The 16,126-nt window shown below is 37.6% G+C and overlaps 1 protein-coding gene across 10 annotated transcripts in view; it reads left to right on the top strand.

The window, feature by feature from the left end:
* LOC122564877 (disabled homolog 2-interacting protein-like) overlaps positions 1 to 16,126 on the top strand; it is a 699,362-nt gene that overhangs the window by 597,707 nt on the left and 85,529 nt on the right. For 9 of the 10 annotated variants that reach the window (XM_087998388.1, XM_043720268.2, XM_043720270.2 and 6 more), the window contains 2 exons: positions 2,825 to 2,923; positions 11,349 to 11,903. In XM_087998388.1, coding sequence (XP_087854514.1) covers positions 2,825 to 2,923; positions 11,349 to 11,903 — 654 coding nt within the window. Of the gene's footprint in view, positions 1 to 1,121; positions 1,219 to 2,824; positions 2,924 to 11,348; positions 11,904 to 16,126 lie in introns of those variants that run through there. The other variant, XM_087998392.1, reaches the window with a different exon arrangement.

Here is a 16,126-nt window from a genome sequence, read left to right on the forward strand (position 1 = left end):
TCATTAAGGCTGATGCCATTGAATAACTTCACCACCTCCAAGGGTACAGCGACAAGGTCCTTCACGTTGCTTCTGCTCATAAAACCTGTCCAGTAGCTACGTCGCTTACTGTTGTCCTCAAAATCCTTGTCAGCAGCTCAAAGATCCACAGCAGATGTTACTGAAAATCTGTATCTCTTCCCAATATTCCCCAATGGGCTTTCCCACAGAGATATTTCATCATGAACGCAGCCTACTCATTTACATTGAGGTCCTTGCATGTCATAACCAGCTTTGGGTCCTAAATCCATCTTTCAAGCATTGAACCATTGAGTGTTTCCAGTCTTTCTTCAGGTATACCAGCTTTGTACTCATTAACAATTAGGCATACTGTTTCCATTGTTCATAATATCAAGAAAATACATCGGTGGAGCCTCTACCCTAGTTTGGCCTAAAGTTTCAATTTCTTGTGCTGATGCCTGGGTCTTAACTCATACCAGTGCGGTTTTAGCTTCCTTTGTGGAACCTGCTGCTTTCAGTTCCTCTAGCATCAACTCCATCTTGGCTAAGCATCTGTCAACTTCATCTACCACACCTCTATGCTGTGGAATCCTGCTGATTATACCAGAAATGTACCATGCAGTTTTAACACATGGCCAGCTGAAAGGTCATGAAGTAGGATTATTTATTCCATTGACATCCAGCCAATACAAACATGAAGGAAAATGTGAGATTCTACAAGGAACACGCAAGGAAAACAGTATGTGCTGGATTCAAGCCTGTGGTTTACATCTGGTTGTCAAAATCCTGTGTCTGTCTGATCTTTCTCCCCATCTAGCCTCCTTCCCCAAGACACCCTTTTCTCTAGGGAGCCCATTCGACTCCCCTATCTGTCCTGATCAGTGCCCTTCATTCCTTCTGATGCTAGAGGTTCAGTTAAACCGAGTTTTTACTGTCTGTCAGCAAGAGTAATGGTTTGGACTAATGGCCTAACACGTTTGAATGGTAGCTGGGGAATTTAAATTAAGTTAATTAAACAATTCTGGAATTATAAAGCTCATCACAGTACTGGTGACCATGTTATAAAAATGCAGCTGGTTCACTAATGTCCTTTATGAAGGAAATCTGCTTTCATTTTCCAGTCTGACATATGTGCGATGCCAGATCCTCATCAATTTGGTTGACTCTGAACTGCTTTCTGAAATGGCCTTACGAAGACCCTCATTTGTATTAAAGAAGGTGACTCACCATTATTTTCTCAAGGGCAATTAGGGATGAGTAATAAATTATGGCCTTAGTAGTGCACTACATTCCATGAATAAATGTAAAATAAAAGTCAAGAGGCCCAATTCTTATTTGCAAAATGGGGCCTCTCCTCCATAATTTCAATAAGCTATGAGCATTCATTGAACCCTGCCAGGCAACTTCAAGAAATAAGCTAGAGCTTATTAAAAATAATGCTCGTTCAAGTTGGTAATTGTTAGGGCCCCTTCGTTTATTGCTAATCATACAATATTGCAGTACAATTCATAAGAAAATCAGAACTTCTCAAGGTGAGTATTAAATGAAGAATTGTATATGTGTACAAAATAAGTAATTAAGTTCACTAATACTTGCTAATATTGCAATCCTCTGAGGTTAGTCCACTTTTTAAGCACACTCATTTTTTGAGAAAAACATGTAAAGTACCCTGAGGGCAGACCTTAATTTCTTGCGTACACGCTGTTGTTCAGTCCGGATTATGTCTGTTAGACTATTTTAGTGCTCAGTTGACTATGGTAATACTTGGTAACATTCTGTATGTATTAATAAGCATCCCAGGTCACCCATGTTATTACTTCCATGTTGTGGGAGTGGGTTAATTGTATTCTAAGAGTCTACACTTCAACCAAATCTTCTGCTGCTTTTGTGTTATTGAGGTCAGTATGGATGTTTGTTAAAAAAAAACTAAAGGCAGTTTGGACACAAAAGACCTATTTTTCATTATTTTGAGCATGTTCTATGTGGAGTTATTAAATTCAAATATATTAACTGATTCATGTTGCATTATTTATTGTAATTCTAACAATGCTTTGAAGACTACACTACCTCCATTTTTAAATAATGTTTAGCAGTAATTTTGTGAAACTGAAGACCATTCAAATAAAATTCCATGCATTTCAAATTTAATATTTGTAGCTTAATATGAAGGATGAGTCACTAATCAGCAAACACCTATTTGATTGCAGCATGACATCAAAGGATTTGTTTTCAAATAAAAATTCCCTCTATTTTTGAAATCTAATTAATGCTTTTGTTGTCATTGTGAAATGACACCCTCGTTGTTGAAATGTATCCATGTAATCAAAGTGACAGTTGTTGTCTATTGAGCAAAATGCAACACACTCAACCTGAGCAGTTTTTTGTGAAATTGTTAAATATCTTCCAAGAATAACAACTTTGCCCAAGTTGAAATTATTCATCTATAAGTATATTTTTTGATCTCTGACATCTCAGGTAAACCTAAGTTTGTCCTTGCCCAAAATGTGCATGCGCCCTATCAGAACAAGAATTCCTTAGGAGGAGGAGGAACGTACACTATTTACTTCCCTAGCAAAATAATTCTACAGCCAGATCTCCTCGATTCTGTTATTGCTGTCACTCTCAAATGAGATCTCGTAACTTACTGAATGAACTTGAATTCCTTTTGATTTATATGGCAAAAAGGTATGGGCAGCTGATTGCCTATGTGTTTCACATTAGATGAAAACATTTTAATATTTCGTAATGGGAGCTTACTGACAGATTATGTGGAAGACAAATTGAATTAAAATAATACTGAGAAATCAATTTATCATTAATGCAGGTGACAACTTCAACAGGCAGCAAATGCTTCTCATGTCGTTCAGTAGCAGAAAGGGATAAGTGGATGGAAAATCTACGCCGTGCAGTACAGCCAAATAAGGTAAAAAGAAAACTGACTACAAGGTTCAAAGGTATTGTTGCTTGCCTTATAAATGAAAACAAAATGGTGCAGATGCTAGAAACTGGAAATACAAACATGAAGTGCTAGAGAAACTCATCAGATCTGACTATATCTATGGGAAGAAAGAAAATTAATGGTTGAAGTTCAATATGTCTCTTCTTAAAAACTGAAGAGAAAGTTAGAGAAGTGATGGATTTATGCCCATTTATATAAAACCCATCATTTGTTTAACTTTCTATAGTACAAAAAACAGTCATTTTTGGACTTGCTGTGCTAACTATGTTTCTCTTTCCAGAGATGCTATTAGACCCGAGTTTCTCCACAACTTTCACTTTTTATTGCCGCCTTATAAAGTTCAATTTTGAGTATCAATTTGCAATTTTTCTTTTAATTGAGCTTTATACAGAGCAGTGTTTCAGACTTTCATAAAACTATCAAATGGATTTCCATGGAAGTTCCAGAAATGATTTTCTGTAGTCTGTGACTCAGTTTAGTTGCCCTTTTGAACTAAGATATGGTACACCCTATTTGCATGTATGCTGTCCTGCTTTGTGACCATATTACTTCTCAATCCATGAAGCCTTGGAGATCTTCTACGAGTGTGAATATTGCCATTATAATAATTAAATCGTTGCTTCTACAAGCAAAACACAGTTAGCACAAAACATTTTTAAAAATCCATCATTTTAGACCTTCCACTTTAGTTCAGATGGTTGTAGAGTGACTAACAGCTGAGAGAAGCTGTACATGTTCTTGTACAGTCAGTTCTGATATAACACAATAGTTGCATTCTTGTGTGATCGCATATTATAAGATAATCACGCAATAGCCACACCATTTAAACTAATGGGACTGGAATCGTATTATAGCCAATACAGGTAAGGAAAGTTCTCATTCTACAAATAATAGTCTAAATTCTTCAATCCTGTTAAAGCCAATTTGTGTTGAAGAAACACATGTTATAGCAGAACCAACTGTTGTCTGGTGACTAACATTTCATATTAGCCTGAATTCTGCATAAATTAGTGACTTTGAAACTGTCAATGTTAATCATTATTACCCTGTACAACTGATGCTGCTTCTGGAACCCACATGTGCAGTTATATGTGTAAATCCTGAGGTTGCTATCCATGATCATCTTATTCTTCATCAGGTGCACTGTTGAGATTCCATGCAGAATGTAATTGTTTGGATGTCATTGAATCAACAAAAACTTCACAGTTATGTTTTTAAATATTTTAATCAACCTATTGAGAGATATTATGACACACTTCTAAAGCAGGAGGGATGAAAACCCGGGTCTCCTGACTCAGAGATAAGGTTGCTACCACTAGACCCCCTCCCAGATGTAGATATTTTCTAACCAACCTAATCAGGGATGTGTGATAATATCTGTGGAGCAGGTGGAACTTGAACCTGGGTTTCCTGCCTCAGAGGTGGGGGGTTACAGCTGCACCACAGGAGCTCTCAACATACCTTTTGTTATGTTTTTGGCTTTCTGTACCAATCCTTGTAAATGTTATCCCTTGTTAACTACATATCTGGGTTTTAATGCCATGCTAAGTTTAAAGTTGTTGCGAACAGCCTCACAAATTTCATAAAGGTTTGGTATAATTTTTTTTTGTTTTTGTACTCAAAACCTCTATTTTTGAAGCCCACAATCCCATATACTTTGATAGTTATTCTCTCAGTATGTCCTTACACCTTCTATTCACATGAAGCTCCCAAGTTCCTCTATCCCAAGACACTACTTAGATCTTGGGCATTAGGTCAGATTGCTTCTCCCTCTGGTTAGATGCATCATTTCACACTCCTGCATATTCAATTTCATCTCATGTTCAGTAATTAGAAAGTAGCTTTGTGTTAGTAGACGGATACAAAAACACTGGTGTGAATTATGGCACAATATTTTCAGCCCCAGCGGAGCCTGGGATCAGAGCCAGGTGAGAACTAAAATATAGTCATGGTTCCTCCTTTTTGCCTCTGGGCTATTTTTAAGGAGATTGGGGGTACTGGTGGAGGTGGAGAGGGTGCCATTGGTGGCAGGGCTACCCACCCGAATGCATCTGGTATCCAATCCAGCTCCCTGAGCTCATGACCTCAAGGTGCCTGCAAGTGGCGAAGCCATGTTGGGTGTATGGAGGCAGTCTCCAATTAGGAGAGATTTTCTGTTCATGTTGTAAGCTGCGGTGGCCTGACTGCAGAAACCATTTTAAAATTTGGATTTGGAAAAGCTGAAGTGAGGGAGCCTCCATCTTGAAGTGTCCTCTGAACGACTTACTTAACCTTTACTGCAGCCTGCTGCTTCAGTCAAGCTGGAAGGCCTCTTATTGGCCCTTACACTTTGAGAGAAAAGATGGCAAACAGTCCAGGCCAATAGAAGTCTGCTTCCTTGTAAACCATAGTGAGTGACTGTTTCGCCTGAGCACTGGGTAAAGGTCCCAAGCTGTTTCTCCTATCCGAGATAGGAAAATCCTGCATGGTTCCACTCGTGATGGTTTCAGTACACTCCTGCATCAATTTAGAACCTGACTGCTGAATAAGAAAGTAATGTATTTAATAAAAGCAAAAATCTGCAAACCTTGGAAATTTGAAACAAACATAAACAAGAGTGTTTATGGGCTTTCCGTTTACTGAGTTATGTTGGTGTTCTTGCTTTGATGTAGGTCTAAACCGTTTCATGTCAGGACAAAAGCAGTGAATTGACTGTTCTGTTAAATGGATTAAGTTCAAACAAACACATAATCAGCCCTGCAAAGCATCAGTCACACAACCGGTCATTAGTTGAGAGGATTAAGTTAGCTTGCATCTGACTTAATCTGTATTTCATTGCTATATAGCTTTGGATTTTAAAATTGTTTTAGTTTTATAAAATAAGCAGATGACACCAACATTGGTGGTGTAGTGGACAGTGAAGAAGGTTATTTCTAAGTACAAGGGGGCCTTGATCAAATGGGGCGATGGGCCAAGGAGTGGCAGGTGGAGTTTAATTGGATAAATGTGAGCTGTTGCATTTTGGTAAGGACAATCATGGTAGGACTTATACAGTTAATGGGGAGTGTTTCTGAACAAAAAAACCTTGGGGTGCAGGTTCATAGTTCCGTGAAGGTGGAGTCACAGGCAGACAAGGTAGTAAGCAGATATTTGATACTCTTGCCTTTATTGGTCAGTGCATTAAGTATAGGATGTCATGTTGCAGTTGTGCAGGACATTGGATAGGCCACTTTTAGAATACTGTGCTCGATTCTGGTCTCCCTGCTATAGCAAAGATGTTGTTAAGCCTGAAAGGATGCAGGTTTGCTGGGGTTGGAAGATTTGAGCAATAGGGAGAGGCTAAATAGATTGGGGCTATTTTCCCAAGAATATCAGAAGCTAAGAGGTACCGTTATAGAGGTTTATAAAATCATGAGTGGCGTGGAGAGGGTGAATAGCGAAATTATTTTTCTCAGGTTAGGGGAGTCCAGAACTAGAGGGCATTGGTTTAAGGTGAGATAGGTGAGGGACCTAAGGGTCAACGTTTTCCACACAGAGGGTGGTGCATGCATGGAATGAGGTGCCAAAGGAAGTGGTGGAAGCTGGTACAATTGACAACATTTAAAAGGTATCTGGATGGATATATGAATAGGAAGGGTTTGGAGGGATGTGGACCAAATATTTGCTATAGCAGGGAGATCAGAATGAAAAACACAGTATTCTGAAAGTGGCCTATCTGATGTCCTGCACAACTGCAACATGTCCCAAACTAGATTAATTTAGGATATCTGGTCAGCGTGGACAAGTTGCATCGAAGGGTCTGTTTCCGTGCTGTACAACTCTATGACTCTAAGTGCAAAGAACTTAGCTGACTGAGTGCGGCTCCAAAAACACTCAAGATGCCTGACACCATCCAGAACAAAGCAGCCGGTTCAATTCACACCATATCCGCAAACATTCTGTCCCTCCACCAATGCTTAGTACCAGCAGGATGTACTATCAACAAGTAATACTTCAGCAATTCAATAAGGTTCCTTAAGCAGCATGTTCCTTAAATGGTAATGGGTTTAAGGAATTACTGTTCAGATGGACAAGGGCAGCAGATAAACAGGAACAACACCACCTGCAAGTTCCTCTCCAAGCCACCCATCTTCCTAACTTAGAAATTTTTAACTATTCTTTCAGTGTTGCTGGCATTAAAACCTTAGAACTCCCTCTCTAGTTATATTGTGGGATCTCCACCAAATAGACTGTAGCCATTCAAGGGCAATTAGGGGTGGGCAATAAATGCTGGTGTGGTGAGTGATGCCCACATCCTGTGAATGAAATTTAAAAATCTGATCAGCCATGGTCATTATGGCAAGCAGAGCTAGCTCAAGAGCCCCAGTGGTGTACTCCTGCTCAGATTTCGTAGGTTTGTACCAAGTATTTGGTCAATGTTAGAATATGTAAAGTAAAATATTGCTTTCAGTTGGACAATTTAGCCACCTAGCATTTACTGCACTGCAGACACAACAAAACCTGTGGCTGTAATGGCCTTACTACATTGCTTGAAACAAACTTCGTTTGCAGTTTTGAAGTGGCAGTTCGCTCAGGAAAGTGATTTAGGTTGCCCACTGCAAATTTCTATCAATATTTCTGTGAAGTTATAGTGGAACTCAACGTGAAGGAATTGGCTTACTATTTGTTTGAAATCCCCTCTGAATTCTCATTGTAAGCTGTGAAAAAGCAGATTCTATATAAAAACAGGCCAGCTGCCAAAGAACAGCTTCATAATTTGAATACGTTCCTAAGGCTGCATCATGCAGAGCAAACCTGGACTGCAGTAGAAAGTGAAGGTATTTAGGTATGAGCATAATCAGATGCTCAGCATGTTAAATTGTACAAAGTAATTGGACCAGTATGTCCAACCTCCAGGGCTTTATTCCAAAAGTCAGAATTCCTTGCTTCCTTATAAGCAAACAGAACTAGTGATGAAACAGCCTATAAACCTGTACGAATCTATCACCAAAGCTTGAAGTTTTTGCTATGTTAGAAACCAATTTTAAATGGCTTAACATTTCCTTCTTAACATCTTTTAAAATTTTCAAATGGCTCCAATTTAATGTGTTGGTATATCTTGCAGATGGATGATCTGCAAATCTCAGAAACATGGCATGCACATCATGATATTATCAACTGTGATTTCTTAAAAATTCATCATTAGGATGTCTGCTTCACTGCTCGGTCAACGTTTATTGCTGCTGTCTAACTGCCCTTGATAAGGTTGCAATGAGCTGCTGCCTTGGATTGCTGCAGACCATTTGTTATGGGTGCACCTACAATGTTCTATTCTCAATCATACAATGGCAGTCCAAACCCTGAATGATCTCTCTCTGATCCTTCAAATCAGAAATCAACTTAGATGTAAACCCAAAACCATCCTGTACAACTCTTTAGCAGTGCACAACGTGTTTTAACCACTGTTTCAGAGATCCACTGGCTTCGCAAGTGGCCAAGTATTGACTTAAGTGGATAAAGCCATAACAAATGGGGACAACAGTAAACAGTTTGGACTGTTATCTTAATATAGAAATTGCAAAATAATAACAAGAGTGCACTTCAACAGATAAAAGTACTGCAGATCTTAACTTGCGGACAGTAGGGTTTTGTAAGTGCAGCGATAGTCTTCTGGTACCTCATTCAAGTGGCTATTTATCATGTGAAATTTGACAGCCAATATGATTGTGGTGACACATGTCAATAGCATAGTAATCAGCACCAAGGGTTCAGTGGAGATAAATGTATATTCTTAAGATATAACCTTGAGCTGAATTTATTCACCCTCTAAAATATTAAAAGCAAGAGTCCATTTGACAGTGCAAAGGGTAATAAACAATTCTTTTAAAAGTTATATTTAACAACTAAAAGCCATAAATTTCCAATTGATTTTCCACATTGGGGCCAGTTTATGCTGATAGTTAAATATAGGGAGTAATTCTGAGTGCATTCCAGAAGTAGGGGAGTACTGTGTGTCAGCTCATTTTGCAGATTTGTCAGTAGCAGTTTCATAATGTTCCAATCTGTGCATTTCCATTTAAGTTCACTTCATTAGTAGGGATTTTGGGTAATAAAATTACAATTGATAGCACTACTCCTGAATCCTTCTGCCATATGTTACTAATTGAGAAATGATTGGGCTCATTCCCCTTTTTTCACCACTCAACTGACCAAGATCTTTTCTTAGATCAGAAGAGAAGTTCAACTCCTGAGTGCTGTAACTGGGAAAGTGGTCAAATGACAGGTTTCTGGTTCAGTTTGAAAATAAAGATTACAATTCAGCACTCAAAAATATGCAAGATTACACCCACCCTTGTTCAGAGAAAAGATTGTGATTTTAAAAGAGGTAGCATTTATTTAGCTCTTGAAAATTCTTTGGTTGCACTGTTTTTCCCTGGAGTGAAGATTTGAAAACTGTGCAAGTTGGTCATCCTTTTGTTCCACTGAAGAAAAGAGTCTGGAGTTTTTGGTAGATTGATATGCTGTGGGTTTATTGCTTGTTTGCTTTGGTTTCTGATGACTGAGCCATTTTCCAACAATGGGATCTGGGCTTCGTCCCTTCACATAATGCCATGATGGATAGATACATTGCATACTCATTTTCTGGATTTCAACTTAGGCCGAAGTCTGCAAGCAGCATTGTGATTTTTTTTAATTAATAACTTGGAGAAGGGCAACCATTAAATTACAGGAAAATTATTTTCAAATTTAATCAGAAATTTGTCCAGAAAGGTCATTTGCATTTTGATGATTTGTCCAGATATGAAGATTATCTCAGTGGGGTCTTGTTGTTCCTAGGGTATTAACAAGCAAGAAAAGTCAACTGACCCCTCAACTCTATTTTGCTTGAAAGTAATGTCCATTTTGAATTTATTGTGTGTGTGTCATGTATGGGCTGCATTAGCAGAATAGAAGAATATCTTGTCTTTTTTTTTTCAACTGTTCCCCAATCAATTAAGTCTGTATCTGATCAGTGCCTGATGTTCAGTGGTGCCAGCAGGCTGGTAGGATACTACTATCCTGACACTACAAAGAATGTCAAAATAAAGCTTTTCACATAATAAGTGTATCAGAAGAACAAGCCTAAATAGAAATAAGTAATACCTGGAGATGAAATTTTAGAAATTGTTTTAGTTAGTTGATTCTGTGATTCTAGTATTAGCCAAACAGTGATATAATATTTCCCTGTTTTTCTCTTGAACACAAGCATAACCATTAAAAAGATTAACAATTTTTGTTGAAATTGTGAATATCAAAACATATCCAATCATATTAAACATTTCTCCATTTGTATCAGTTGTTTGCTAGACTATGGATCGTTAAATAAAATCCTTTTTTGTATTAATTTACCTGATTTCCTGTTTTTGTTTCTCCATTTATTTTTGATGCATAGGCTTAAATATAATTTTGATGAGACAACTAACATTAATATAACTTTTTATTTGAGTCAATCTGAAGAATGCAGTAGGGTCATGTTATGGTACTGGATCAGGAGCTAAGACATGATATGTTTCAATCCTACTGTAACAAGTTGTGAAATAATTTGAATATATCTGGTAATTTGTGGCTCCTGGGGAAAATGATCTTGTCATAAAAATCTAACTGGTTCACTAATGTTCCTTGGGGAATCAATCCAAATCCAACCACTTTACTTGGTCTACATTCTTGACATTTAATGCCTTTGAGGTGGCTTAGTGTGCTGTTCATTTTAGGGCTGAACAATAACTGTACACCCGGCAGCCCACATTGTGGAGACTGTTACGTTGATTTAAAAATAGCATCATAAGTTAATGGACTGACGCTAAACGTGGATACAACACTTGGGAATGTAAGTTGATTCCAGAGTTTAATTTCTCCAAGGATATGTTGACTCCAGGCAGGTAGTGCCTCTTTAACAAGATATAGGAAATGGTCAACTGCTGGCTACTATCATATGCCCTTGAGTAAAGATTGCTTAGCCACACACTCAGCAGTATGGAGGTTTGAGAACAAAACAAAAAGGCATTATATCTATACACAAACTACAGTATAAAGACACATTTAAAATTTTCTTTCAGGAGTAAATTAAACACTTCATCCAGCTGTGTAAGTTAATGCTAGTTAACCAGATGATTAATCAAGAAATGAAAAATCTGCATGGTTCATTTTCTTCCATAATTAAGAGTAATGTTAGGAAGTAAACTGTTAATAAAAGTGGGAATTATTTTGATGTGTTGGGGATTATTACTGCTGAATATGGTGATGCAGTAGATGTTGGATCTCCAAAATTATGGTCATAACAATACTAAGAGGAATCATAATCATGAAAACTTATTATTGTAATTTTAAAAAAATGAAGAGCAGTTTATCAGAGGTTGAAATTAACTGTTACTGTTCCTTTCTTCTGTCTTAGGACAACAGCAGACGGGTAGAGAACCTGCTCAAACTATGGATTATTGAAGCCAAGGATCTGCCAGCCAAGAAAAAGTATTTCTGTGAACTCTGCCTTGATGATACACTGTATGCACGGACTACTTGCAAGCTGAAAACAGACAATGTTTTCTGGGGAGAGCACTTTGAGTTCAGTAACCTGCCCGCAGTCAGAAACATTACAGTGCACTTGTATAAAGAGACTGATAAAAAGAAAAAGAAAGATAAGAATAACTACGTGGGTCTGGTGAACATCCCAATAGCGACTGTGACAGGACGACAGTTTCTAGAGAAATGGTATCCTGTGAGCATGCCCAACCCCAGCAAGGGCAAATCAGTGGGGCCAATGATCAGAATCAAAGCTCGCTATCAGAGCATGAGCATTCTTCCAATGGAGCTGTACAAAGAATTTGCTGAGTACACTACTAATAACTATATGCTGTTGTGCTCAGTGTTGGAGCCTGTGTTGAGTGTCAAGAGCAAGGAGGAGATGGCTTGTGCATTAGTGCACATTCTGCAAAGTACTGGGAAGGCCAAGGTAAGCACAGAGGTTAAAATATTTTCCATTTTTAAGCATTCGACCATATTTTCCTGTTTCAGCAAAACATCCATGGGAGATTTAATATATTCATTAATAAAGAGTTAAAAAGATGGCATTGGTTTGTGGTCTGGAACGTATATTTATAAAGGTTCACGTGAAAGTAATCCATAATGATCCCACGGTTCAGTAGTTGCACAAATTGAGGTTTAGAATAGAAGGGATATATAGCTGAATTTATATTCTTTTAATCAATTGTCAATTTATGTCTAATGAGTGAGTAAATTAAATAAAGGAAAGGATTAAAATCATCCAAAATTGAAAGATTAGAATTTGGTGAAACAAGTGACAGAAAAAAAACGTTCCTTTTATTTTGTGTTTTATTCAAATATAGTCAGTTCTGCTACAACATGATAGTTCTGTTCTTGTACAATCTCATGTTATCAGAAAACCACACAATAGCTGCTCCATTTAAACTAATGGGGCTGGAATCATGTTGTAGCCAATACAGGTAAGAAAGTTCGCATTCTACAAATAACAGCCTAAATTCTTCTGTCGGATTAAATCTATTCGTGTTGAAGAACCACATGTTATAGCAGAACCGACTATGTTCCCAAAAAATAGTTGCATTCTTTATTTTCTTTCTTTCTTTTTCTTTTCTTTCTTTTCTTTCCTTCTTTCCTTCTTTCCTTCTTCTTTCCTTCTTTCCTTCTTTCCTTCTTTCCTTCTTTCCTTCTTCTCCCCCCCCCCCCCCCCACGCCGATTAAATAACAATCAAACTGTACCCTTATTCCTATTTGGTAATATTTATAATCGTATTGGTCTTATAGGCAAAGAAATTTCACCCATTTAAAATATCCTGCAATTTTTTCGATGATGCAAAAGAAGAATACCTAAAGTGCCATATTAATTTGCTTAGAAGATGGTCAGTTGAAAGGCAGACTGTAACAGAGGTCTCTTTCATCTATATGCATTGTAGAAGTGTATGTAGAGATATTGGCCTAGATTTTCATCCCAGAGGTCAATAGCCAAAGTCAGAAAAATTTTTGACTTTATCCACCCTCCTCATGAGATGTCAGAAAACAGCTCCAGAGACATGATTTTCACAGTCCATGAATGATGGCAGATGTGGGCTCCAGCAAGTAAACACATGAATTAGGAGCAGAACACTTGGTTCTGCAAGTGCACTCCACCATTCAATAAAATCATAACAATAGCTCCACATTCTCACTTGCCCCAATAACCAGCCAATCAACCCAGGAAAGAGGTCGGAGGCAGTGGCTGCTGGATGCCAAAGAAGTCTGTAGAGTCCTTTCCCACTGCCGATAGACATCCTGGTTATAATGGAAAAAGTAAGGCCTTTTATTGTCACAGGCTTTCACCCTCACGCACTTCTCATGCCCCGTCAATGCTAGCATACGCCAGTTGCCCACATTCCATGACCCCTCACACCCCTATGCCAAGACATGGCATTTCAATGACCGTTCACCCACTCTACACTATATAGAACCCTCTTGAGACGATAGACTGTGCTAAACATTTTCAAAGAAAGTAATTCATTTATTACCTACCACAAGTGTCAATCACCACAGCCTTTAAGTTATTAATATCAAAAACTTTTGACCTTATGCAAATAAATGTTGAGCTACTGACTATATTAACCAGAGATGCAGAGCTGTCAATCAAACGTGCTTTCCCTGGATCTCAGCTATTTGCACAGTCTAATGGATCTCACAAATTTGCACCATTAAAAGGCACTCTGAAAAGACAAAAATTATGGGAATGAGATGAGGAAAAACATCAGGACCCTCCTGCCATTTTTAAAGAATTCCCTAATCCATCCTGAATTGGTGACAATCCAGACTATTACCACTGCTTAATCACAGCTGTCAATCTTTGCCTTTATGTCGTTTTTATAAATTTTGAAAGTCAGTTTCACTCACTACCTGTAGGATAACATTGTGCTATGACATTCACTGAGATTTAAGTTAATGATGAGGAAAATAATAACCTAATTAATGCTCCAGTTCGTTGTGTTTCCAGACCGTAACTCTATGTTCCACAATGAATATTATGCATATCACTGGAAATATCAGTTGCATTATATTCAATGCAGATTTGAACATTTATTGTATTCTTAGAAATCGTGAGGTTAGAGTGTAATTTGAGTGGATCTAACAAAAAGAATGAAATAAAGGGGTGAAGAACAGAATGGAATGTTGCTGAATCTTTTTTCATCTTGTACTCACCAGGAATTAATGCAAGAATTAGTCAGGACTTTGGTAAGCCTGTAGTTCTTCCTCAGTGGCACCACCCTGGCTGGTCTGCGCACTCTTCCTGTAGTATAAATCATTATCATTTGAAATTTGGCATCCTTGCGTTTGTCCTGATGACTAGAAGACAGTTTTTGGCAACATATCTCTGTTTTCAACAATATTTAAGTTCTGTACTACCAAGTGAGCAGTTTTATTTTTTGTGGAATGAATAATTGGTGCAATGTATGATTGTCATTCAAGCTGGAATTTGATTGATAATTACACGGAGAAATTTCTCTACACATTGTTGTAGCTACTGAAGGCTTGCATGAGTTTATAAAACATTCTAAAGCCATTGTTAATCTTAATAAAGAGATATGATTGATATATTGTACAATAACTAGTTTCCTTTTCTTACACTGCAAGACAGTTATTGTTTGATGATAATTTGGTTAACAACTGTCTGCAATATGAACTGAGAACTAACAAGGGCAATGCAGTGAAGTGGTGGAGAGTGAGTTTGGCTTTAATTACCTTTAAAACCCCTTATTCCCCAGCATATTACAACAAAACAGCTCACTAGTCTGTATTACCGCTGCTCATTATCTGAAATCTAAGATAGAGACTAACTGAACCAATGGAGCAGTTATTATCATTCTCTTGGATATAGGAAGCAATGAGTACCTATTGTCATTGGTTGCTTGTTCATTACTTGGATATAGATCTAATTGCTCTGTGATCACTCAAATAACATAACTTCCACAGTGATGAGCACTTCATTCTTAAACTGCACTGGGGAAAATATATTGACTAATTATAATTTGCACTAAGACAACTGATATTTAAATGAATCATTCTGTATTATTCTCTGCTAAGATAATTATTGAATGTACTGATACATCATTAATAATTTTAATTAAGCAGATATTTCCTGGATTAAGTTAATTGCTGTACTAATTATGCCAAAACAATCCTCTGCAAGTTGCAAGCACAAAGAAGTAGTACATTATTTTTGCAATATCTGACCAACCTTGCTCATATTGCTACACAACTCTGCACTCACTTGTTCTATCATCCTGTATTCTAATCCTGCAAGTTTGATTGCAATTTGTCATTTCTACTGAGGCCATGCCACCATTGTAAAAGTGCAACTTTGGTCGTGACTTATTGGATATGTTCTTTGCTGATTTAAGATTATTGACCATGCAAATTATTTTACCATTTCTCATCACTCCTACATCTCTGCAGCTCTGCACCATCCAGATTCCATTCCTATGTTATCTTCACTGTTGAAATCACTTTATTTCTATTATTTTTCCAATGACTAGTGTTCCTCGTGCTTCATCTTCAGTCCTATTTAACATATGAATGCTAACATTTTGTTGCATTATCCATAAATCTATGGTTAACTTGATACATTTATGATGGCACTCAACTTTATCTCCCAATATTCACAGTTGATTTCAGAACTATCATAGTTCTAGCTGAATGACTGCTGTTAAATCCTGGGTCAGGTATTTATCCCAACTCAATGTAAATAGAACCAAAGCTGCATTTTGGTTTCTGCCTACACATATAATCTTCTGGCACCACATCTGAAAACTTTCCCAGTTGTCCCCCTCAGTGAATTAAGATACAGTTTCTGCACTTTAAGACAAACTAACCTCTATGCGCCATCTGTAGTCAGTTTATAAAATTGCATTCATATATGAGGAGGTCCCCTGCTTTTCTCTCTTCATCACTGAAACATTAGTCTGTGTTAATCAAATATTAAGTAACTCTTTTAAAGCAGTTCAAAGACGGTTTATTGAATCGTTCCTATGATGGTGGGACTATCTGATTTTTTTAAAAATTGAACATGTTGGAATTGAGAAGAATGAAAGGTTATCTAATGGAAAAAAATAAGGGCTTGAGGACACTGGGTGGGTACCAAGAATAGGTTTCCTTGTTGTACAGGAAACCAAAAAA

The sequence above is a fragment of the Chiloscyllium plagiosum genome, unplaced genomic scaffold (genome assembly GCF_037043375.1).
Source record: "Chiloscyllium plagiosum isolate Xiang-an unplaced genomic scaffold, Cpla_swu_hap1 HiC_scaffold_21, whole genome shotgun sequence".
NCBI classification, from domain to species: Eukaryota; Metazoa; Chordata; class Chondrichthyes; order Orectolobiformes; family Hemiscylliidae; genus Chiloscyllium; species Chiloscyllium plagiosum.